General features: G+C 47.1%; 1 protein-coding gene and 1 long non-coding RNA gene across 6 annotated transcripts in view; one reads left to right on the top strand and one right to left on the bottom strand.

Annotated features, from left to right (window-relative positions):
• The window catches only part of PKNOX1 (PBX/knotted 1 homeobox 1), a 42,774-nt gene that overhangs the window by 6,370 nt on the left and 12,837 nt on the right, over positions 1-23,567 (top strand). The window contains exons 1-7 of one of the 5 annotated variants that reach the window (XM_084752475.1): positions 9,100-9,173; positions 9,746-9,987; positions 11,552-11,659; positions 16,483-16,610; positions 18,905-19,076; positions 20,271-20,441; positions 23,133-23,232. In XM_084752475.1, coding sequence (XP_084608601.1) covers positions 11,609-11,659; positions 16,483-16,610; positions 18,905-19,076; positions 20,271-20,441; positions 23,133-23,232 — 622 coding nt within the window. In that variant the 5' untranslated portion in view covers positions 9,100-9,173; positions 9,746-9,987; positions 11,552-11,608. Of the gene's footprint in view, positions 1-9,099; positions 9,174-9,745; positions 9,988-11,551; positions 11,660-16,482; positions 16,611-18,904; positions 19,077-20,270; positions 20,442-23,132; positions 23,233-23,567 lie in introns of those variants that run through there. The other 4 variants (XM_084752477.1, XM_084752474.1, XM_084752476.1 and 1 more) reach the window with 4 other exon arrangements.
• LOC311580788 lies at positions 5,395-7,417 on the bottom strand. The gene is made up of 2 exons (XR_014773579.1): positions 6,249-7,417; positions 5,395-5,539 (listed from the first exon to the last, which is right to left on the bottom strand). It is a non-coding gene; the product is annotated as an uncharacterized lncRNA (long non-coding RNA).

Below are 23,567 nucleotides of genomic sequence, written 5' to 3'. Positions count from 1 at the left end.
TTTTCTTTTTCCTTTTTTTTTTTTTTTTTTTTTTTTTGTGGTCTGTATTTGTTTTTTGTTTGTTTGTTTTGTTTTTGTTCTTGTTTTTAAGATTTATTTCTTTTTATGTATACAATGTTCTGCCTGCTTGTACCCCTGCAGGCCAGAAGAGGGCACCAGATCACATTATACATGATGTGAACCACCATGTGGTTGCTGGGAATTGAACTCAGGACCTCTGGGGGAGCAGCCAGTGCTCTTAACCCCTGAGCCATCTCTCCAGTCCCTGACATCTGTATTTGTATGACCGATTCTAGAGGTTCATGACTCGGTGTGTGTGGTGGAGCCCAACCTGGTTCAATTTTTTTTTTGTTTGTGTTTTGTTTCTCAAGACAGGGTTTCTCTGTATAGCCTTGATTGTCCTAGACTCACTTTGTAGACCAGGGTGGCCTCGAACTCCCAGAGATCTGCCTTCTTCTGCCTCTGCCTCCTGAGTGCTGGGGTTAAAGGCATTCACCACCACCCTGTTTTGTTTTTTTAAGACAGTTTTTCTGTGTACCCTTGGCTGTCCTTTGTAGACCAGGCTGGCCTTGGACACACAGTGATCTACCTTCCTCTGCCTCCCAAGTGCTGGGATTAAAGGCGTGCTCCACCATCATACATGGGATGACTGAACAGAAAAACTTTTAACAAAGGAGAATTAAGGAACGTAAAACCAGGTGACATAAGCCCAAAATAAGAACCATAATTAGTTTGAAAGGGCTCAGTCTCTCATAAGGCTCCAGAGTAAGCAGAAAGGTAACATCTAGCCAAAGGATCTGGATATATAAGGCAGCTAAGATGGACAAATATATGGGAAATAAGGGGTGGAAAGTTCAGTCTTCCAGGAGCAACTGCCAGGCAAGACGACAACTGGTGTCAGTACTGGATAGAGGAGAAAAGTACTGAGGGCCACTGCGTGTCACTCACAGGATCAAGTACTAATGGTAAACTTTATGCCTTGTGTTAGTTATCCTTACCAAGACTGATTACAGCAAGTAAACTAACACACGTACACAGACAGACACAGGTCTCCCTGAGAGAGGGAGAGACATCTCCTTGTGACTCCCAGCAGCCCGGTGACCAAGTGGTTTCAAAGGAGTGAGAATGTCAGGCAGGACATGTGCCAGATCACCCTGTCAGGGCCCCACATGCGTCAATATTAAGAAATTTCTCTGGGTATTGCCAGATGTCCCCTGAGTGCCAAAATTGTCTTCATCTGAGAACTGGATTTAAACAATATGACAAATGAACTAATAAACATGGACAGAAATTTGTGCTTAATAAACAAAATGTAGATTGTTTTTGCAACATAAGCACAACAAAATTAGCCCTGTGTTAGGATAAAAAGAAATCTCAAGTGTCAGAAAAGTGATTCCTTGGCAGGGTATGGTGTAATTCCAGCATTTAAGAGGCAGAGGCAGGAGAATTGCTAGGTCCAAAGCTAGCCTGAGCTAAACAGTGAAATCTTGTCTCAAAAGCCAGACCCTTCTCCTGACAAATGAGGAAGAGAGGCCAGGTATGGTAACATCTGCCTGTAAACCCTGCTCTAGGAAGTATAGGCTGAGTGGGGCTCAAGGTTCTCTTCAGCCATGAGACCCATTCTCAAAAACAGAAACCTAAACAACTAATTTTATGAGTGAGAATCTGAGCCACAGTAACACAGATTAGTTAGAACTTTAACAGGGAAGCTAAAGATTTCTATATAGGAACTTTGGGTCTCTTCTGTATATATCTTGGAATAAAGAGGAGATACTCACTTTGGAGTAAAGCATGCCTCCTTTCTAAGGTGAGGTGGGGCACACCTTAAATCTTGTCACTCAGTGGCCAGAGGCAAAAGGATATGTGTGGCTTTAAGACCAAGACACTTAGGCTACACAGTTAGACCTAGTTTCAAAAAACAAAACTATTTTCTGCCTTTGAAAAATGAGTGCTCCAACTATTTTGTGACTTACAAATGAATAACTGCTTTATACATCCTCACCTCCAGGACAAAGCAGAGACAGTGCTCAGGAGAAACTAATTCCACAGGTGCATTTTCTAGAAAATAAGAAAGTAAGCAGATTGAAGTTTCAGCTTACAATAAAAGTAGAATTAACCCAAAGAGGGAAAACTTGATTTCGTGCTTGTTAACTTTGATTAAGAAGAAATTAGAGCCACACATGGTGGCGTACGCCTTTAATCCCAGCACTGGGGAGGTAGAGGTAGGAGGATTGCCTTGAGTTTGAGGCCAGCCTGGTCTACAAAGTGAGTCCAGGACAGCCAAAGCTACACACACACACACACACACACACACACACACACACACACACACACACACACGGAGAGAGGGGGGGGATTGATTTAAGGTGACAAGTAAGGACTCATCAAATTAGGGCTGGAGAGATGGTCCAGAGTTTAAGGGCACAGGCTCCTTTTCCAGAGCACCTGGGTTCTGTTCCCAGCACCCACATGGCAGGTCTAGTGCCCTCTTGTGGGTTCCGAAGGCATCACACACATGGTGCACAAGTATGCACGCAGGCACAGCATTATTCCATGTAGAATAATAATGAGGAACACCACAACCTGCTTGATAGCACAGACAACATAGTCTGAGCTGACCTTCTAGGTGCAGGCACAGATGAGTGAGTACTGCGGAGTTTTCATAGAACAGGTAGTTCCTATGTTGTGCAGACTTTAGGAATCACTTAACTAAATAATTGAGCCCCTATTATATACCCAGCATGGTGGCTGGAAATGTGGGGATGAATAGAAACAGCTAAAGTTCCTCTCTGGATTGTACAGAAGTTTGTGTCGGGAAGTGAGTGAGCTCATCAGCAGCTCAGCAGAAGAGGCGCTTTATTACAACTGTCGTAAGGACTGGAAGGAAGGTATGCTTCACGCCAAGCAGCTGGTCAGGGGTCAGGGTTGGCTCGTACAGTGAGATGGTGGCTGTGGAGAGGAGAGTGGGAGTGAAGCCATTCTAGACAGGAGTGGAAGTTACGCATTCAGAGGCTTGGAGAGGATACTGTGGAGCCTGCAAGAAACCTGAAGTGGCTGGATGGGGCCAGGAAGGAAGGGAAACCAAGGCCCAGCCATCATTGGATATGCTCAGAATAATGGTCTTCATCTCGTGGCTAATAGAAAGTCCCTGAAGCTCTTAAACAGGTGTTTTAGCACCATGTTGAAGTTTCAAGAGGCACTAGTAAAGAAACATTAAACTTCGTTAGGCATACCTAACCATATCTGTAATCTATAATGTTGTTATTTGTAGTCCTCATTCTTTTTTGTTTGTTTGTTTGTTTTTTGTTTTGTTTGTTTTGTTTTTCGAGACAGAGGTTCTTTGTGTAGCCTTGGCTGTCCTGGACTCACTCTGTAGACCAGGCTGGCCTCGAACTCACAGCAATCTGCCTGCCTTTGCCTCCCGAGTGCTGGGATTAAAGGCGTGCGCTACTACGCCCGGCTCATGTCCTCATTCTTAAACTGGCTCCACTCAGTTCTTGTACCTTTCCTCTACAGAAATTCTACATCACACTGTCTCCCATACCATAGGGTCTCCCTTCTCCTGTCAGTTAATGCACACAGTTTCACACATCACTCAAGTCTACCTGCAGGGGCTCCAACCCCATATCACACCCGACGTGATCTCCTGGGCCTTCCTTTGAAAGCCAAGACTCTCTGCAAGATCCTGCAAATCTTGGATTTGTCAAGTTGCAAAGCTTGATTCATATGGAGGACATCAAAGGGAAAGTCAAGTAAATGGAGACCTTTACGGGGTCCTGGGGGCGGGGCTGGGGTCTGGCAAATGTCTGAGGTGTCCTCACAGCTTGTTTGTTATTGCCCTGGTGCAAAGTACTCGGCTTCTTTTTGATATCTCTAGTCATTTCTACAGTTGTGTTCTTGCCTGTAGTCCTCAGTGAGCTCCTTTTGTGTCTAAGTTGTTTTTTCCGTCCAGATTTTTCTCTTCTGCTTTTTGCTCACGATTTCCACTGTAAATGTATCTAAAAGTACCCACCAATAGGCACAGCACAGACTGACTAGGAATTTCTTCCACAAGGTTAATTAGACCATCTGCTTTAAATTCAGCCCCACATAATTCACCATAGACAAGATGTAGCAAGTTCTTTGCCAGAATGCACACAAATGGCCTGTAGTCCAAGTCTCAATGGAATTCCCATTCCTGTTAGAAACCTTGTAAGCACACAGTATTTACTTTGCACATTCCTGTCAGCCTTTTGGCCTTCCAGGCTCCCTCTGAAACCATCCAACTAGCTCTACCTGAAGCAATCAAGAGCTTCTAACTCTTCTTCAGGCTTTCCCAAACTCCTCCCACAAACAAGTTCCAAAGGCTGTGAACCAGGTGGTCATAGCAATGTACCCATTATCTGTGGGTTATCTGTGTCAGGATGTTTTTTCTTTATTTCTTTTTTCTTTTTTTCTGGTTTTTCGAGACACCATCTCTCTGTGTAGCCTTGGCTGTCCTGGACACTCTTTGTAGACCAGGCTGGCCTCGAACTCACAGAGATCCGCCTGCCTCTGCCTCCTGAGTGCTGGGATTAAAGGTATGCACCACCACACCCGGCCTGTCAGGATTTTCATCACTGCAGCAGGATCCTTACCATATACAATTTAGAGGGGAAACATTTATTTTGACTTATAGACTCAATAAAAACTTCAGCCCATGCTTGGCTGCCTATTGCTTTTAGGATAATAGCAAGACAGACATTATGGAAGGTTGTGGCAGAAGAATAATTTCCCTTCTCATGGCAACCAGTGATCAGAGAGAAAGGAGAGGGTCAGGCTAGCTACCACTAAAAGGCATGTCCAGGCACCTGCTTCAAGGCACCACTCCACCAACAAGGCCCTGCCTATTCTCACTTGAGAACAGAAAATTTATAAATAATAAGAGTTTATTTGGCTCATAGTTCTGGAAGCTGAGAATATTTATTTATTTATTTATTTATTTATTTATTTTGGTTTTTCGAGACAGGGTTTCTCTGTGTAGCCTTGGCTGTCCTGGGCTCACTTTGTAGACCAGGCTGGCCTCAAACTCAAGGCAATCCACCTGCATCTGCCTCCCCAGTGCTGTAATTAAAGGCATGTGCCACCACACCTAGCTGGCATGGTGTCTTTAATCTCAGCACTTGGGAGGCAGAGATGGGTGCTTTTCTGAGTTTGAGGCCAATCTGGCCTGGTCTATGGAGGGAGTTCCAGGATATCCAATGCTACACACAGAGCCTGGATTAAAACAAAACAAAACTAAGAAACAGAGCACAGGATCTTCTTTTGTAATAAAATGAGCTGATAACCAGTGCAGTTCTTAGAATTCTTTGTGCTTTCAGAGCTTTCTCTATATTTTGAATATTTATATTACTAAAGAAAAACTTACCCAGTAGCTTTGTTTAAAACAGTAAGGCAGATTTACTTCAGGAACATCCCAACATGCACAGAAGCTAGGCAGGCAGCTTTGCAATGGGAGAGAGACTGGCTCACCTCTCAATGAAGCAAAGGGAGTGGGAATTTAGAGCCCAGGAGCAGGAATCTGTAGATGGAAAAATCAGGAAACAGCCTGATGTGACAAGATTCTTGCTGAAGGCAGGCCAGAGTCACCAGACACCTCCTGAGGATGGTGGGTTTAATTAGATATTGTAGTTGTTCAGGTATCAGAGGCCAAAAGTCCTGCCACATCTACGTGCCTGGGGTCTCCTGCTAAAGGCAGCCTACAGAGACAGCTGCAGTAGAGTAGGAGCCCTCTTGAGAAGGGGATCAGAGGAGCCTGGCCAGAGTTAGGAGGTGTGGCCCATAGCCTCCCTCCCAATTCCAGCTCGCCTAGAGCCTAGAGCAGCTCCTAGGTCTGAAGTGTCCCCTTAAGTTTTTGAGCGCAAGTTCTAGGCTCATCTTACGTTCCCGCTAAGTGCTCATTTCTGTGCTTGTGGTACTATGTCCCTTTCAGTGGATGAGGTGTGTGTGTGTGTGTGTGTGTGTGTGTGTGTGTGTGTGTGTGTGTGTGTGTGTGTTGCCTCACCCCTTTAAACCCAGCACTCAGGAGCAGAGGCAGGCCAACCTCTGTGAGTTTGAGGCCAGCCCAATCTACAAAGTGAGTTCCAGGACAGCCAGGGCTACACAGAGAAACCCTGTCTACAAAGAAACAAACAAACAAAACAACAACAAAAACCCCACCAAAAACAATGAAACCCTGAATTCACACTAACAGCCCATCTCCCCAGCACTATAGGGAGCCTTGAACCCACCTGCATTCTCTGTCACTGGGAGGCCTGGCTCACAGCAGCTCTTGTATTCGACTCTCCATTCTGGAACCTCCCTGGTCTTAAACAACCTCCAGCATGTTCAGCCTTCACCTACCAGAGCCCAAAGTTAGGCCCTTCAGTCTGTCAATCACTCGCTTGCTCCGGGGAGCTCTCTGTAGACGCTTCCGCAGGGCCTGTCAGGCATGCTTTATGACCAAGAGTTTATAAGAAGTGACCATTCTATTCTTGGAAGAGTTGAGATTATGGAGCTGAGCTGGTGTGTGGGTGGAGGTCGTGCATCTGGCTCAGGACGCCTCCTCACTTCTGCTTTTCAACGAAGCAGTCCCTCTGTCCCTACCGTAGTGGAGAAGTCCGTAGTGTGTTTGAGTGTGTATGCATGGGTTCAGATAGCAGATAGGTCTCCTGGTCACTTTGTTCTCCCATATTCCAGTTCCCCAGGATGACTTGAGAGAAGAGAGGTGTAGCCTTAGGAGAAGAGCGACATGACTACGAGACTGGGAGCATGTGTAGGTGGCCCAGTCTGCCCACTGAGGGGAGAGTGAGACTAGTGCTGTGTCAGTGGGAACAAGCAGAAGCACCCGTGCTGTGCTCTGGAAGGTTCCTCAGTACCCTGTTCTGAAAAACAGGCATGGAGAGAACTCCCTGGGTTCTCCCACTGCCCCTGGCTTCCCAGATGTGATCATTGGCCATCATCTTTTAGCTAGATTTGCCTAGGAAGTTGCTTCAGTGAGACTGGAAGGTATTCATGGAAAACTATCTCCCAGCAGGAAGGTATCTTTGCCTTGTACTACATGAAAAGTGTTCAGTGTGAGCTGTCTGGAAGCAACACAGGACCAGCCATCAACTGTGACACAGTCACTCCTAGACTGGTGTGCCGTTTTTTGTTTTTGCTTTTTTCCGAGGGTTTCCCTGTGTAGCCTTGGCTGTCCCAGACTCACTTTGTAGACCAGGCTGGCCTCGAACTCACAGCGATCCACCTGCCTCTGCCTCCCAAGTGCTGGGATTAGAGGTGTGCTCCACCACACCCAGCCCAACTGACATGATTTTAATGTAGAACTGTCAATATACTGTTGGATTCAAGGCCTAGCTACCCTGGAAGCTACCTCTCAGTGGCATTCACCACAGAGTCCCTCTCTTCACTCATCTGGCCAGGGAAGGGGAGGACTGTGAGGGAGTCCAGTGGCTCTTTAGCTATTTGTTTAAATTACTTTTATCATTATAGGAGGCTGGGTGTGGTAGTGAACACCTTTTTTATATTTTTTTAATTTGGCAGGGGGTTGGGTTCAAGACAGGGTTTTTCTGTATAACAGCTCTGGCTGTCTTGGAACCCATTATTTATTTATTTATTTTGGTTTTTCGAGACAAGGCTTCTCTGTGTGGCCGTGACTGTCCTGGACTCACTTTGCAGACCAGGCTGGCCTCGAACTCACAGCGATCCACCTGCCTCTGCCTCCTGAGTGCTGGGATTAAAGGCGTGCGCTACCACCGCCCGGCCTATTGCACGCCTTTAATTCTACACTCAGGAGGCAGAGTCAGGCAGATCTCTGTGAGTTCCAGTCTAGCCTTGACTACATAATGAGTTCTAGGACAGCCAGGGCTATGTAACTTTTATAAGGCTGGAGAGATTGTTCAGTAGTTAAGAGTACTTGCTGCTCTTGCAGAGGACCTAAGTTCAGTTCTCAGCATCCACCACCAAATGACAGCTACAACCTCCTAGAACTCCAGTTCCTGGAGATCCGATGTCCTCTGGCCTCTACGTGGTACACATAAACTCATACAGGCACACATACCTACACTAAAATAATTAATCTTTCAAAAATACCTTTGTATCTTAAACATCTCAGACCTTCAGAGACCTATACCTCCAGCTGAGTGATGGTTGAAGATCATCATTTCCCAGGCTCCGTGTGGGCTTCTCCATCCCTAGACAAGACCGAGGAGGAGGATGGTGTGGATGCTAAAGCGTGCACTTAGCTAGCCAGACACCCAGAATGGGAGATGGAGGGCGGAGCTTCTAGGGGTGGGACCTGTGGTGGGAGAGTGCTGCAGGAGAAGGGAGAAAGGTTTGAGGGTCGACTCTTGGAGATAGGATGGAGGTGGGCTGATGCCTGGGGATGGGTTTGGGTACACACAGCTTTATGAGGCCGGTCACATGACCAGTTTGCATTTTAGAGAGCCTAGAGAATGGTTTGGAGCAAGGCCAGCCTTGGGCTCTGGTAGTCAGGTAGAGGCTGTGGAGATAGAAGTTTGAGGGGACTGTGCAGTGCTGGCTTTGAGGGTCAAAGGGCAAGTGGAAGCAAAACTGAAGAGCAGTCAGGATTTGGAAGGTAGCCAGACTTTTAATCGCAGCAGAGGACAGTAGGAGGTGCTCTGGAGCAGGGTGCAGGTGTGTGGTTCTCTGTCCCAAGAATGGGCTCCTGGGTGAGGTGGACACACAGATTTAATAGCTTTTAAAGGGTTAACTCTTTGAAATGGCATAATGGCACATGATTAATGCCTGCACTTGGGAGATAGAGGCAGGCGAATCACTGTGAGGCTGAAGCCAACTGGGCCCACACAGTGAATTCTAGGACAACCTGGTCTACATAGTGAGACCCTGTCTCCAGAAAAGGAAAGAGAAGAAACAGTATTTAACCTGGTTTCCTCATTGCACTCAGTCATCTGAGTGACTGTCTGTAATGCTGCTTCTTTCAAAGTGTTTCCTAACCTTCCTAATGCAGACAGCAGATTTAGCAATGTGGTGCTGATGCCATGGCTCCTGGAGGTAGGCTTGGGGCCATGGTTCTTGTTTTGTCTACCACAGGCCTTCTGCTCACCAGCTGCTGACTCAGTCCTCCTCTTCCTGATCCTGAGGAAGTCCTTAACATGGCTACTCCTCCTCCACCATGGCCTCCTCTTTTACGTAGTGTAAGCAGTTCAGTTCTGCTTCCCGTGACCTGCCGTGTCCTCTTACCCTCCAACCTCCAGGCCATCTCCTTGCACAGTGTGTCTTCTGTCTTTCTTTTGGGCTCCTTCAGTCACTTGGCTTTACATCATGTGTATATGTGTATTTGTTTACTAGGGCTGCAATACCAAATTACCACAGACTGGGTATACTAAACAGTAGACTGCTCACCTAGCCTGTGTGAGGCCCTGGATTTAATCTCTACCACCCCCAGATATGGATTCTCTCATGGTTCTAGAAATCCATGATCAAGGTATAGACAAGGCTGCACTCACTTTGAAGGCTCTAGGGGTCTGCCCTTGCCTCTTCCAGCATCTGATGACTCAAGCAATGCTTAGGCTTCCTGGGCTTAAAGGTGTGTCACCAGTGTGTGCCCCCATCTTCCCATCATGAGCCTCTGTGTGTCTCAGATCTTCCTCTCTCCTCTTATATAGATAACCAGTTGCTCCATCCTAGGTCCAGAGGTGTTTCATCTCAAGACCCCAACTGTCATCCCATCTGTAAGACCCTGTTTCTAAATCTGGTCCATGCTCAGGTGCTGGGTATTAGAGTGGGACGTGCCTTGTGGAGGACTCTGCTCATCTCCATGTGTACCCACTGCACCCTGACGATGACCAAGTGATTCCAGCCCAGGCTCCTCTGCTCAGTTTCCGGGAAGGTATCTAAGACTCGTCGGCAGCCTGAGATGTCCTGCCTTGTTTTCCTCCCAAGACACGGAGCTGTTCTTAGCTGTTTGCTCATCTCGGGACCCGCGGCTCTGTTCTTCCAGGTGCTCAGGTGGGAAGCTTGGACCCTTCCCTGCTCCCTTAGTCTACCTGCAGGTCCCTGGCTCACCTCCTCTGACTCTTGTCCTATAGCTCCCCACCTTGGCTCTGTGCCCCTCAGTCATTCAGTCTGATATATACATGTGGTCAGACCACGAGTCTCCCACTGCTCACACCTGCTGTGGGCTTCCATCCACTGACTTGCTGTCCTCACTGTAGCCACAGACTCATCTCATCAGACACATCCCTACCGTCTTCTCCTTCTCCACTCTGTTTGCCATCTTGGCTCCTGGCTTCCTTCAGCACAGGGGTGGTAGGTAGCCTGCTACTACTTCTCTTGTCAGACCCTCCCCCCTAAGGTGCCTTCTACCCCCTAGTCATCTTCTGTCCCAACCTGGCTCCTGTACCTCATCACTCCAGACATTATGTATCTATGCCCAAGCCATTTGTCCCTATAACATCTAGTGAACGTATGTTTAGCCCTTCCCTACATGCTAGCTCCTGGGTCTGTGAAAAGCTCTGGTACCTGGGGACCTCAGAATGATGCTGGGATGAGTCTGGTTTACCTAGGGTCAGCTCCATGGCCTTGGCCCCATTATTCTGACTTGTCAGATATGAGATGGGCATCATCGAGCTCAGGAGGTGGACCAGCTGTTGCTACCACTGCACTGCTGGTGGGGTCGACACATGCTGCTCGTTCCTGCCCGTGGTTTGCCCTGCTCGGCTGTATGTGCTCGTGTTTTGCAGTATAGAGTACTACTGTACTTCCGATGGGGACCCGTAGTTGGTTCTGCTAGTGCAGAACAAATGGGGTACCTGCCCTTGGTCTTGGAGTGGCTGTCTACACAAGCTCCAGCTGGCTGGTCTAGGCCAACGGGGACTGACCCCAAGCTGCCACACTGGAGCATCCCCTTCTGCCTCCCATGCTTGTCAGGTCCCTGGTCATTCTAGCTCAGCAACATTATTTTGAGGTGTCTGTCATCACTAAGCAAATGACAATTGCTTACTTATTAGTGTTGCACACACACAGATTTGTCAGAGTGCCATCTGCACCTGTGGGGCACAGTATTTTCATTTTGCACTAGCCATTTTTTTCTCCCTACTCTCAACAGGTAGTAAAGCCTTTCCTAGATGGCCCTTTCTTGGGGGAAGCCTGCTCTGCCCACACATGCTGGGAACTCCGCCATACCTCTCCTTTTCCCCTCCTGACCCTATCCTGTGGTGCCACTGGTGTTTCTCCTACTAGTCTTCTATTCTGCCCCCCAGCGCCATGCCCGCAAGGGAGGCTGGGCCTTTCTAAGCTGACTCCTGTGCTCCTGCTGTCCCAGGGCCCAGCCAACATCTTGTATGTGGAGATAAAGGAACGCTGGCCATATAATAGCATGTTGGGCCCCCGCACAGTAAGATGAGTGACTTAGCAAGAGTAGTGCTGCCAAGGAGGGTTTGGCCTGGAGTTAAGAAGGGATTGTCCCTCTCTGTGTAAAAGTACAGTTTTTAGAAATGACGTGATGCTGTGGGATAAGAGGCACAGTGTTGAGGAAGTGTTAACCGGTGCTCTTCTGCTCTTATTTCTCCAGACACCGTTCGCTTCTGACTCAAGATGATCTGCTGTCTGAAGTGAACTCTCATCAACCATGATGGCTACACAGACGCTAAGTATAGACAGCTATCCAGATGGACAGCAAGTAAGGGCCTGCCCCCTATCCTGCATCCTGATGGCTGCCAGGCAACCGGACACTGAGTGTGGACAGCACTCTATGTGACTGCTCAGTCTCCATGAGCTTGCACATCCAACTGTCAATGTGCTAGGCATCCATTACATATCAGAGCTCAGAGCTCTCTATTGCTCATGCCAGCTCCCTACTTCCTGCCAGCCACCAAACCACTTTTAGGGTATTTAATGGATGCATTCAAGCAAGTGGGCTGGGGATTAAAAATGGGGCACTTGCTGGGCACTGGTGGTGCACACCTTAAATCCCAGCACTAGCCAGAGGCAGACAGATCTCTGAGTTCAACGCCAGCCAGGTCTATAGAGGGAGTCCAGGACAGGGTTACACAGAGAAACTCTGTCTCAAAAAACAATGCAAATGACAACAAAAACAAAACAAACTGGGCACTTGCCTAGCATTTGTGAAGACCTGGGTTGATCTCAACACTGGGAAGAAAAAAGAAAAGAAAAACCAGGTGGGTGTTTGTCTTTTTGCAGTGCTAGTGAGTTGAGTTCAGGGTCTCATGCTGGCAAACACTTCACTGCTGTGCCCCTTGAGCTGGGTGTTCTAGAGGTTTTGGTTTTGAGACAAAGTCTTCCTGCATAGCCTTGAACTCAACAGTCTGCCTGTCTTGGTGTTCTAAGTGGTGGGACATAGGTGTGCACCATGTGCCTGGCTCTATTTTTGTTTGTTTGTTTGTTTGCTTTCTGTTTTTTTCCTTTTTTTTTTAAGATTTATTGTGTATACAGAGTTCAGCCTGAATATACACAGGCACACCAGAAGAGGGCATTAGATCACATTATAGATGGTTGTGAGCCACCATGTGGTTGCTGGGAATTGAACTCAGGATCTCTGAAAGAGCAGCCAGTGCTCTTAACCTCTGAGCTACCATTCAAGCCCGTTTTTGTTTTTGTTTTTAAATGTTTGTTATTTGCATATAGATGTACATGTAGCACAGTGAGTGTGTGAAAGTCAGAGGCCATCATTCTAGCTCAGCAACCATATTTTGAGGTGTCTGTCATCTGGCAAGTTGCCCAACACCCTTGGGGAGGCACTTTGGGGCTCAGGAAGGAGATTTGTTATTATATTTGCATATAAAAAGCAATTTTTACCTTTACCTACTGAGCCATCTAGCTCGCCTGTATATTTTGGTTTGTGAGACAGGGTCTCATGCTACTGTAGGCCAGGCTAGCCTTGAACTTGTGGCCCTCCTGCCTTAGCCTTCTGAGTATGAGATTATAAGTAAGGAATCCTGGGTCTGGAGATGTGGCACAGCGTTAAGATTGTATCCTTCTTTTACAGAGGATCTGAGTTCAGTTCACAGAACCTCTGGCAGCTTACAACTGCCTGTACTTCCAGCACCAGTGTATCCAATGTCCTCTTTTGGACCTCAAGAGCACCTGTACTTATACTTTATATACCCCCACATATATACACATAATTTAAAAATATAAATAAATCAAAATAAAATCAAATGGGAATCCTATGGTTTTATCTCCGTGGTGATAAGTATAGGATGACACTGTCTTAGTAATGTCCTTAATGGAGTTGGACTGTAGACCTTGAGTGTGCTTATGAGGAGGGTAGTTTCTTGATTGTCCTTCCTCCCACTGAGGCTGTCCAGTGTCTTTATAGGTGTGGTGTGTGCTCAGCTGAGGAACTGGCTCCTCTCCTTAGCCCTGGGGTCCTGCTGCGTGCTCCCTGGTGCTCTCAGTTCTGCCTTTGTGTTGCAGCTTGGCAGGGTTGCACTACAGTCCACCACAGAAGGAATGCCACCTGCCCTCTTCCCCCAGCTTGAGGGTCTGATACAGACCAGGGAGGATTGTCACGGGTGCCTGGGAGCTGAGGCAAATTCTGCCACCTTTTCCTTTTTTTTTTTTTTTCCCCTTGTTTTTTCGAGACAGGGTCTCTCTGTGTAGCCTTGGCTGTCTTGGACTCCCTTTGTAAACCAGGCTGGCCTTGAACTCACAGCGGTCCCTCTGCCTCTGCCTGTATGCACCACCAGGCTCAGCTCACCCTTTCCTTGATGACTCGTTTTGTATCATTTCTGTCTGGTTGCAGATGTTTGCTTGTTTGTTTTGAGACAGAGTTTCTCTGTTTAACAGAGCCCTGGGTGTCCTGTAGACCAGGCTGGCCTTGAACTCACAGAGATCCACCTGCCTCTGCCTCCTAACAGAGAGTGCTGTTATTAAAGGCATGAGCAACCACACTCTGAAGTTGCAGATAACTATTTTTGTTTTGTGTTTTTACTATTTTGAGTCTGCCTTAGGCCTTTTTCATCCCCCCCCCACCTCCTCTTTTCTCCCTTCCCTTCCTCCTGTTCTTCCTTCCCTGATACTCCACTTCTTTTGTTACTGTCTGAGGCAGGGCCTCCTGTAGTGTTGCCCGGCTGAAGCTGGCCTCAAACGTTCTCATTCCTCATCTCCTGCCTCCTCCTGAGTACTGAAATCACTGGTATGTGCCACCACACCCAACTCTGGATGATTGCTTTTTATATGCAAATATAATAACAAATCTTCTTCGTGAGCCCTAAAGTGCCTCCCCAAGGGTGTTGGTCAAGGTTCAAGCTGCCCAAACTCTGCCTGCCTGCCTTCCCTGATGGACGCCTGGCTGTCCAGCACCTTGTGACACACCCAGGCATCTCTTTGCCCAGAGGCCTCTGGCTGTTGCAGTTGTTCTTCCAGTGTTGTCCTTTAGGTCTTTGTGTTGGGATTCTGCTTCAGTCTGCCTACCTGTGACGTCACTGCCTACCTGCCATGGGGCATGGTCCTGCTCGGGGCTGTATAGAAGGATAGACCCTCCTTTCTCTACACCCCTACTTTACTCTTCCTCTTTCTCCCCTCTCTTCCTCTGTCTCTTTGTCTCTGTCTCACTCTCTCTCCTCTGGGGTACTCCTCCCCTTTTTCCTTCTCTCCCCATGCTTGTTTTATAAACCTCATATAATCTTAATATCTGACATCTGATATCTTCTTATCATTTTCTTATTTATTAAACATAAAACTTTGTTCAGGCTAGCCTTCTACCTGTCCCCACACCAGAAGGCGCAGTGATAGCCTCCTGCAGCAGGGCTTGATGCTCTTCAGGGACATTCCATGTGCCCTGTGTGGACAGTCACACCATCCTTCTCAAAATCATTTAGGACTCAGAAGTAAACCCCATAATGCTTTTTACAAATACAGTCAGATCACCTTTAAAAGGCTTGTGTTTGCCTAGGCTTTCGTTGCTTATTTATTTAATTTTTCTCAGACACATCTCACTATATATCCCTGGTTTGCCTGGAGCTCACTATGTAGACCTGGCCTTGACCTCACAGTGATCTGTCGGCCTCTGACCCCCTGAGTGCTAGTTTTAAAGGTGGGAGCCACCGGGCCTGGCTAGTTGCATTATTATTTTTTAAGAATATGTTTAGCTGGGCATGGTGGTGCATGCCTTTAATCCCAGTACTCAGGAGGCAGAGGCAGGCGGCTCTCTGTGACTTCGAGGCCAGCCTGGTCTACAAAGGGACTCCAGGACAGCCAAGGCTACATAGAAAAAAAACCCTGTCTTGAACCCTGCCCCCCCCCCACAAAATATATGTGCATGTGCATGTGTGTGAGCCTGTGTGTTTATGTGTTCCATACTTGTGGAGGAGCCCTCAGAGGCCAGAAGGGTGTTAAATCTCCTGGAACTGGAGTTAAGAGGTGATTAGGAACCCTATAGGTGCTGGGAACCACAGCCAGGTTCTCTGGAAGAGTAGCCAGTGAGTGCTGTTAACTTTAGCCCCAAGTTGCCTTGCTTTTGAAAGGGGGAAAACAGATTTTCAGTGTTGTTACTATCTCTCTTTTTTCTTTTTTAATAATTATTTTTATTTGTGTGCATTGGTGTTTTGAGTGCATGTATGTCTGTATGAGAGTGTCAGATTCTCTGGAACAGGAGTTACAGACAGTAGTGAGCTGCTGCTATGTGGCTGCTAGGAATTGAACGCAGGTCCTCAGAAGAGCAGTCAACGCTCTTAACCACGGACCCGTCTCTCTAGTCCCGGTTGTACAATTATACTGTCTGTACAGAGTGGATGTCCTTTTGGACTGCTGGAAAGCATCCTGAGGGGTGGGGCACCTGGCTATCGCTCCCTCAGGATGGCCAGAGGCAGGATGGCAGTAAGTTTCAGGAGATGAATAATCAGCCTTTCATTAAGGACTTAAATACATTTTTTCTGAGTGGCAGATGCATAGCTTGTTCAACACAATGTAAATGTTACAACCCTAGAAAACACACCTGTTCTTTACTTTCTATCTAAACTGCCCTTTATTTAAAATTACCTGTTGGGGTTGGAGAGATGGCTTACTGGTTAGGAACTCATGGTGTTCTTGGGGAGGGCTGGAGTTTGGTTCCTAGAATGCACATTATATGGTTCACAATACAACTCCAGCTCCAGGGGATCTGATTCCCTCTTCTGGCCTCCATGGGCACCTGCATTTATGTGTATGTACACACACACCAAACACGCATACACACTCACATAATTATAAGAACACGGACCTTCTGTTCATCCTCTCGCCAAGTTACTAATTGGAAGCTGTGTGGCTAGAAGAGTCAGCTTGCACTGTGCAGTTTCTGTCAGCGGTACATAGCGATGGCCTTAAAATCATCTCAGTTCATAATAAATTTGGCTTTTATGCCGTCTACTCTTAGAACATACAAGATGCAAAGGAGTTTTGTATTAGTGTTCTTTCTGTTGTTACCAGCAGTTACATAATCTTCCAACTTCAGGGTGAGCAGGGCTTTGTATGTATTTTGTAACCAAACTTCTCCTTTTACAGATGCAGGTGGTCACTGAGTTAAAAACAGAGCAAGATCCCAACTGCTCTGACCCAGATGCAGAAGGAGTGAGCCCTCCTCCCATGGAGTCTCAGACCCCAATGGATGCTGACAAGCAGGCCATTTATAGGTAGTGCCTGGTGTGGGGAATGTGGTTTTCAAAGAGCCAGGGAGAATACAGACATGTCATGTGGAACCCAGGGCTAGGGTCTGCACTGATCTGGGCGATACCATGGGGGGAACCTTTTCAGATGAGATGTTACTTCAAATAATAAAAGAAAGGGTTTTATAATAGAAACCTACATTCATAATATAAATCTATATTTTATAATATAAATCTGAAATCTACATTTCAGAAAAATCTTCAGGCCAGACCTGGTGGTACATATTTAGAATCTCAGCGCTGGGGATAGAGGACACAGAGTCGGTTCCAGGCCAGTCTGGGCTCTGTAAGGAAAAGGGCCTGGAGATGAGTCAACAAGCAAAGCACTTGCTGTGTAAAACCAGATGACCTGAGTTTGATTCCTGGACCCCACAGAGAGTGGAGAGAACCCCAGAAAGTAGTCCTCTGACTTCCACTTATGCAGCTCTAGAGATTGTCATTTTGCTCAGCTGCAGGTGTCTCCTGAGTGAGGCCATGGCCTGTGGTGAAGACTCACTGCAGTTACACAGTGCCTTCTGGATTTCTTTCCTTGACTGGCTTGTTTCACATAAAATGTTTAAGTGTGAGCCTATAATAGAGTCTGCTGGCCGGGCGTAGTGGCGCATGCCTTTAATCCAAGCACTCGGGAGGCAGAGGCAGGTGGATCGCTGTGAGTTCGAGGCCAGCCTGGTCTACAGAGTGAGTCCAGGACAGCCAAGGCTACACAGAGAAACCCTGTCTCGAAAAACAAAACAAAACAACAACAACAAAAAATAGAGTCTGCTGGACTTCCTTTCTTTTTGAGGCTGATTAATATTCCACTGTGTATGTACCACATTTATCTATCAGCAGACACTGGGGTTTTGGGTTGCTTCACCCTTTTTTTGGAGACAGGATCTCTGTTTGTAGTTCTGGCCTGTTCTGGAACTCACTATGTAAATCAAGCTGGCCTTGAACTCAGAAATCTGCTGGCCTCTGCCCCCCGAGTGCTGGCATCAAGGCGTGCATCACACAGCCTGGGCTTTTTCCTTTTGACCGTTAGTGCCCTATAAGCACAGCGTGTAGATGCACACCTAGCTGTACACAGTTTAGTAGAAGCTTCACTCATGATTGTCAGATGAGAAACAGCCTATACGTTTCTCAAACAGTGGTGGCCCATACAGTGTCTTCATTAAAAGGAAGGGATATGGCTGTGGGCAACTGTTTACCCGAATCCCAGCTGCCTTATGCTGAGGGAAGGAAGCCCTTCTCAGAAGGCTTAGACTTTACATCACACCAAGAGAAAGCTTGATGACGGTGATGACTCCTGCTGGGTAGGAGGTCCAGCATGGTGTACCAAAGGGAGAACAAGAAGAGAGTTTAGGGGTCCTGGAGCTGCTCTGTGTCCTGTTTATAATGGTGACTGGACACACAAGTAAGAATCTAAGCAGCATGCATGGCCCATTTATTGTTGACACATTAAAAATTTAAATCCAGCTGAGCGTGGTGGCACACACCTTTAATCCCAGCACTTGGGAGGCAGAGGCAGGCGGATGGATCACTGTGAGTTCAAGGCCAGCCTGGTCTACAAAGCAAGTCCAGGACAGCCAAGGTTACACAGAGAAACCCTGTCTCAAAAAACCCAAAAAACAAACAAACAAATAAACAAATTTAAATCCAGGCATAGTGGTACATGCTGTAATCCCAGGCCTTGGGAGGCTGGGCAGAAGAGTGTGAATCAAGGCCAGCCTGGACTGTGTAGTGAGACCTTTGTCAGAAAACAAATAGCAAACAAGTAACAAGAAAAAAAAATTAATAAAAAGATCAGGAGTTTTGAAAAATTATTCTCATGTAGTTTAAAACTAACCAGTAAAAAATGTTTCATGAAAGAATTCCACTCAGAGTAGCCATAATAAACGAGTTAAAAAACAAATAAAAGATGGGTTAAGAGAGATGCTCAGTGGTGAAGAACATGGGTTCTTCTTCCAGAGGATCCAGGAGATCTGATGTCCTCTTCTGACTCCATGGATACCAGGCACACATATAGTGCACATATATGGAATAACATTTTAAAAGAACACACAGAAACAAATAACAAGCTGCTTAAAACTCATTCATACAGGCCAGATAATGCACAGCTGTAACTTCAGCCTGGAAGCTGAGGCAGGAGAGCCTGAGTTAGAAGCCAGCCTGACCCTGTCTAAGGGGGGAGTGATGCGGGAAAGGCCATTGGTGCACACACACACACACACACACCCCAGGTCCTGGAGAGATGCGCACACCTTTGCTCTCTTTCCTCGCAGGCACCCGTTGTTTCCGTTACTAGCGTTGTTGTTTGAGAAGTGTGAGCAGTCCACACAGGGCTCAGAGGGCACAACGTCCGCCAGCTTCGATGTGGACATTGAGAACTTTGTGAGGAAGCAGGAGAAGGACGGGAAGCCCTTCTTCTGTGAAGATCCGGAAACCGACAACTTAGTGAGTGCATCCGTGTTCTCTTTCTATTTTTGTGTATGATTTAAAGCTGCTCATGCAGTTTACCCTCCTAGTCTTCTGGTTTCTCGCTAGTTTCCCTTTAACAGTCTGATTTTTGCTTCCTCGTGAGGTGCCAGGAGATTCCCTGGGGCAGACTCTCCCGCGGGTGTCTGCACCACTTGTGTTGTTAGGTACGGATTTAACCTTAGAAGCCGGCTTGAGCTGTCATCTTCGATGCAGCTTCCAGTGCTGACACCAGTCCTGTCCAGCCCAGTGGAGGACACCAGCAGTGCCAACATCATGTTGCAGGGCACGCACACTGCCTGCCCTTCCAGCTGCAGCCTCTCCAGACTCAGATGAACTTAGAAACCCCGCAGCAGTGGTTCTCTGGGTCTGTGAGTAGGCTGGAGGCCTCGGGCCTTTGGCAGGTCATTTGGAAGCTTCATCACCATGGATCGGTCTTAGAGCTGCTGCTTTCATTTCTCCTTGTGTGGTCCGTCTCTACCCCCGAGAGCTCTCACGGATGGGCCGTGCCCAGCTCAATGGAGGGAAGGTGTCCTACCCACCCTGCCAGCACCTCCTCCTCTAAGCACAGGGCCTCGCAGCTCATGCTTGCAGCTTTTGTTCCTGATTGTTCTCTCACTGCATCAAGAATGTAGGTGACTTCATACTTAAGCCTGTGGCTGAGGGCCCTGTTCACAACAAGGGGTGCCAGTGACATGCCACCATTGGCATTCATGACCCATTGCTAGAGAGCAAGTATCTTCAACACTTGGTGTCTTCATATTAAACAAAAGAGATGTAATTCGATAAGAGCTTGGGGATCTAGAGCAAGGCAAAGAGTTCTTAGAGTGGACACAGAAGGCGGCCAGGAGAAGGCAGAGCTGATGGGCGGGCTGTGAGAACCGTGTGTAGGGCAGCTGCAGATGCAGAGGTGGAGTAGAATCCAGTCATCTGAAAGCACTGAGCCCCTCCCCCAGCATGGCCATGCTGAGAGAGGCACCCTGTTCCTCCTCTGCCTGGCACAGGTGCAGCCAGAGCTGGCCCGGGGGCCCTGGAGTCCTGGGACACGTTGTCTGCCTGGATAATTGCTCCTGCTGCCCCACTCTGTTGTTCCCATTGAATAACTAAGAGCAGCATGTGTGATAACAGCATGTTACTTCCCACGCAAAAAGCCTTTATTCTTTCTGCCTCTAGATGGTGAAAGCAATCCAGGTCCTGCGCATTCATCTTCTTGAATTGGAGAAGGTCAATGAACTCTGTAAAGATTTCTGTAGTCGGTACATTGCTTGTCTGAAGACAAAGATGAACAGCGAGACCCTGCTCAGCGGGGAGCCTGGAAGCCCATACTCTCCTGTGCAGTCCCAGGTACTTGCCTTGGGGGCCACTGGTGGCTTTTTGGTCATCGTAGTACTGATCGCTCAGCATTGACTTCCGAGACCTCCAGCTCCTACAGAATTGTTGGCTGCCTTGATGACAAAATTCTTAACTCTTTTTTTCCCCATTGTAACCATTTCAGGGAAGGTAGGTCAGCGGTGGTAAGTGCAGCCTCACTGTTGTGCGCTCATCGCCACCCCTGTTCATCTCTGAGACTTACCCAACTCCCCGAAGGAAGACCTCTCCCCATGAAACACTTATTTCATCATGGACTTTATTTGTATTTCCCTGATAGCAAATGATATTTTCATGTGCTGATCTGCCATCTGAGTGTCATTTTTACTAGAAAAGGCTGCCTATGTCTTTTCCCTTTTTTTGGAGTCATGATTTCTCTATGTAGCCTTGGCTGTCCTATGCTCCCTTTGGAGACCAGGCTGTCCTTGAACTCACAGAGATCCTCCTGCCTCTGCCTCCCCGAGTGCTGGGATTATATGTGTGTGTCACTGTGCCCATCCCTTTTGCTCATTTTTTAACTTTTATTTTTCTTAAATTTCTGAGTTTTGAAAGTTCCAGCTGTCTGCATATGCTCACCTGCTCTACCACCTGTTGCTGGAAGCTCTCCTACTGAACTGCTTTTCTTTGCCACTTTGTCAAAAGCCAGTGGGCACGTTTCAGGAGCTTCTCTGTCTGTTGTTCTGTCCCGTTGATCTGTGTGTCGTACCATGGTTATTACAGCTACCAGGCAAGTCTCAGCACTGACGAGATGGTCCCTGCCACTTCACCATTTCTCAAAATTGTTCTAGCTCTCTTCTGGGTGCTTTACTTCCCATATAAATTGTCGATGATGCTGTCTAGATCTCTAAAACAGAGCTCACCAAGAGTGTTGGCAGCAGTGCATTAACCATCAACATTAGTTTAGGGGACATGACATCTTCACTGTGTGACTCTTCACTACAGAAACATGCAATGTCTCTGTTTGTATTTATATCACCTGGTGCTTTTTCATCAGTGTTTTGTATCAGCACAGTGATCCATGAGCTCTTAGAAGTACACACAGGGCTGGAGAGATGGCTCAGTGGTTAAGAGCTCTGCCTGCTCTTCTAAAGGTCCTGAGTTCAATTCCCAGCAACCGTATGGTGGCTCACAACCATCTATAATGTGATCTGATGCCCTCTTCTGGCCTGCAAGTGTACATGCAGATACAACACTGTATACATAACAATAAGTAAATAAGTCTTTAAAGAGAGAGAGAGGGAGAGGGAGGGAGGGAGAGAAGCAGACAGATTGCTGTGAGTTTGAGGTCAGGCTAGTCTGGTCTATATGCAGAGTTCTAGGACAGCTGGAGGAACATACACAATGAGACTTTATCTCTGTACACAGGTGTTTCTTTGAATGACTGTGAACGGATTGTGCTTGTTTGTAAAGAGTTGCTTCGTTTTAGATGTCTGAGTGTGGCCTGCATGATGTATGTGTGCCTTGTCTGGTGCCTGAGGAGGCCAGACTCCCTGGAGCTGGAGTTGTGAGCTGCCATGTAGTTCATGGGAACCACTTTTAACCGCTTTTAACTACTGAGCCATCTCTCTGGCCCCTGGAGTGTACTTTTTGGTTTTTGTGTTCATTGCTAGTCTTCAGAAAAGCAGTTAATTTTTTGGAGAGGGGGCTGTTCAAGACAGAGTTTCTTTTTGCAGCCCTGGCTATCCTAGAACTTGCTCTGAAGACCAGGCTGGCCTCAAACTCTCAGAGATCTGCCTGCTTCTGCCTCCTGAGTGCTAGGAGTAAAAGCATGCACTGCCACCTTCTGGCTTTTCTTTCTTTTTTTTCTTTTTCTTCTTTTTTTTTTTTTTTTTTTGGTGGGGGGCAGTTATTTTTTAATTTTTAATGTGTCACAGGAACATTCATAAGAAAGCCACATGAAGCATGTAAAGTTGTTTGTTTCTGTGAGCAGATGTCAGTTGTAGAAAGCACTGGGTTTCATTTTAGCGTTCCGTGCATGTGTATAAGACGCTTTGGCCGTGCTTACAGGTCTGCTACTTCCTCACCCTCTTCCCCATCTGTCAGAGATCCTTCCAACAGCTCATGTTTCTTCTCACATCCTCTGCCCCTCGTGAGTTCATTTTTCCATTTTAAGTAAGGTGTTTATTTGGTCCATTCCCTAGTGTTTGTTGTTTCTTTCACTAGGTCTTGTACAAATAGGAACATCCCTGCTCCCTTTCTGACCTCTGTGTGTTTGTTCCTTTTCTTGCCTCATTGCAGCAGTTGAAATACCAGTTCTGACTAACTGTGAGGGCGGACTTCCCCTTCTTGTCCCCAGTGACTTCTGGCGCTTCCAAGCCTGTGGTGTCAGCTTTGCATGTGTTGCTTCTGTCCTGAAGGGTATAGTTTTGGAAAACTGTTACCTGAGCCAAGACTAAGGAGAAAGTTTTGGTTTGAAAGTAGAGTCTTTCTGCTCACCACTTGGCCTTAAACAGCAAGGCCATCATGTCATATCCAGTGTGGATGGATTTGCATCCCTCCAGGTCCCATATGGGCCACCTGCTTCCCGAAGCCTGTCAACTGAGTCTGCTCTGTGTCCCTGGCCTCTCCTTCCTTATTGCAACATTAAGACGCTGTTTCCTTTGAAGTTTTTAATATGGGTTTCCTATGTTCTAATAACTCCCACAATCTGTATGTTCTGACATTCAGCAGATTCAAAGCGCCATCACCGGCACTCTGAGCCCCCAGGGAATTGTGGTGCCAGCATCAGCCCTGCAACAGGGAAATGTAACCATGGCAACAGTAGCAGGTAGGACCACATACAAATGGACGCTTTCCATGAGCTTTTGCGGAAAACAGATCCATTATATTAAAATGAGCATATATATAAAAACGTCTTCCAACTTCTCTCTTTCCTTCTTGATCCCCTGTGCTTTACTCAGTGCTGTTACTGATAGAATCGTGCTAGAAGCCAGAGCAGTTGCAGTCCTGCCTCTTGTTGCTTTTCAGCAAGTATGTTATACAGATTGCGTTTTCCTACCAAAGCATTTGGGGGAAAGTTTATATAGGAATTGAATATACACAGCAAGGGGGTGGAGAAGTGGCTGATGCCTTGAGAGCACTTACTCCTCTTCCGGAAGCTCT

This window comes from Acomys minous, assembly GCF_964271855.1.
Source record: "Acomys minous genome assembly, chromosome: 13".
Taxonomy (NCBI): Eukaryota; Metazoa; Chordata; class Mammalia; order Rodentia; family Muridae; genus Acomys; species Acomys minous.
Note: the sequence above shows the minus strand (reverse complement) of the source record. Positions and strands in the feature narration are given on the sequence as shown.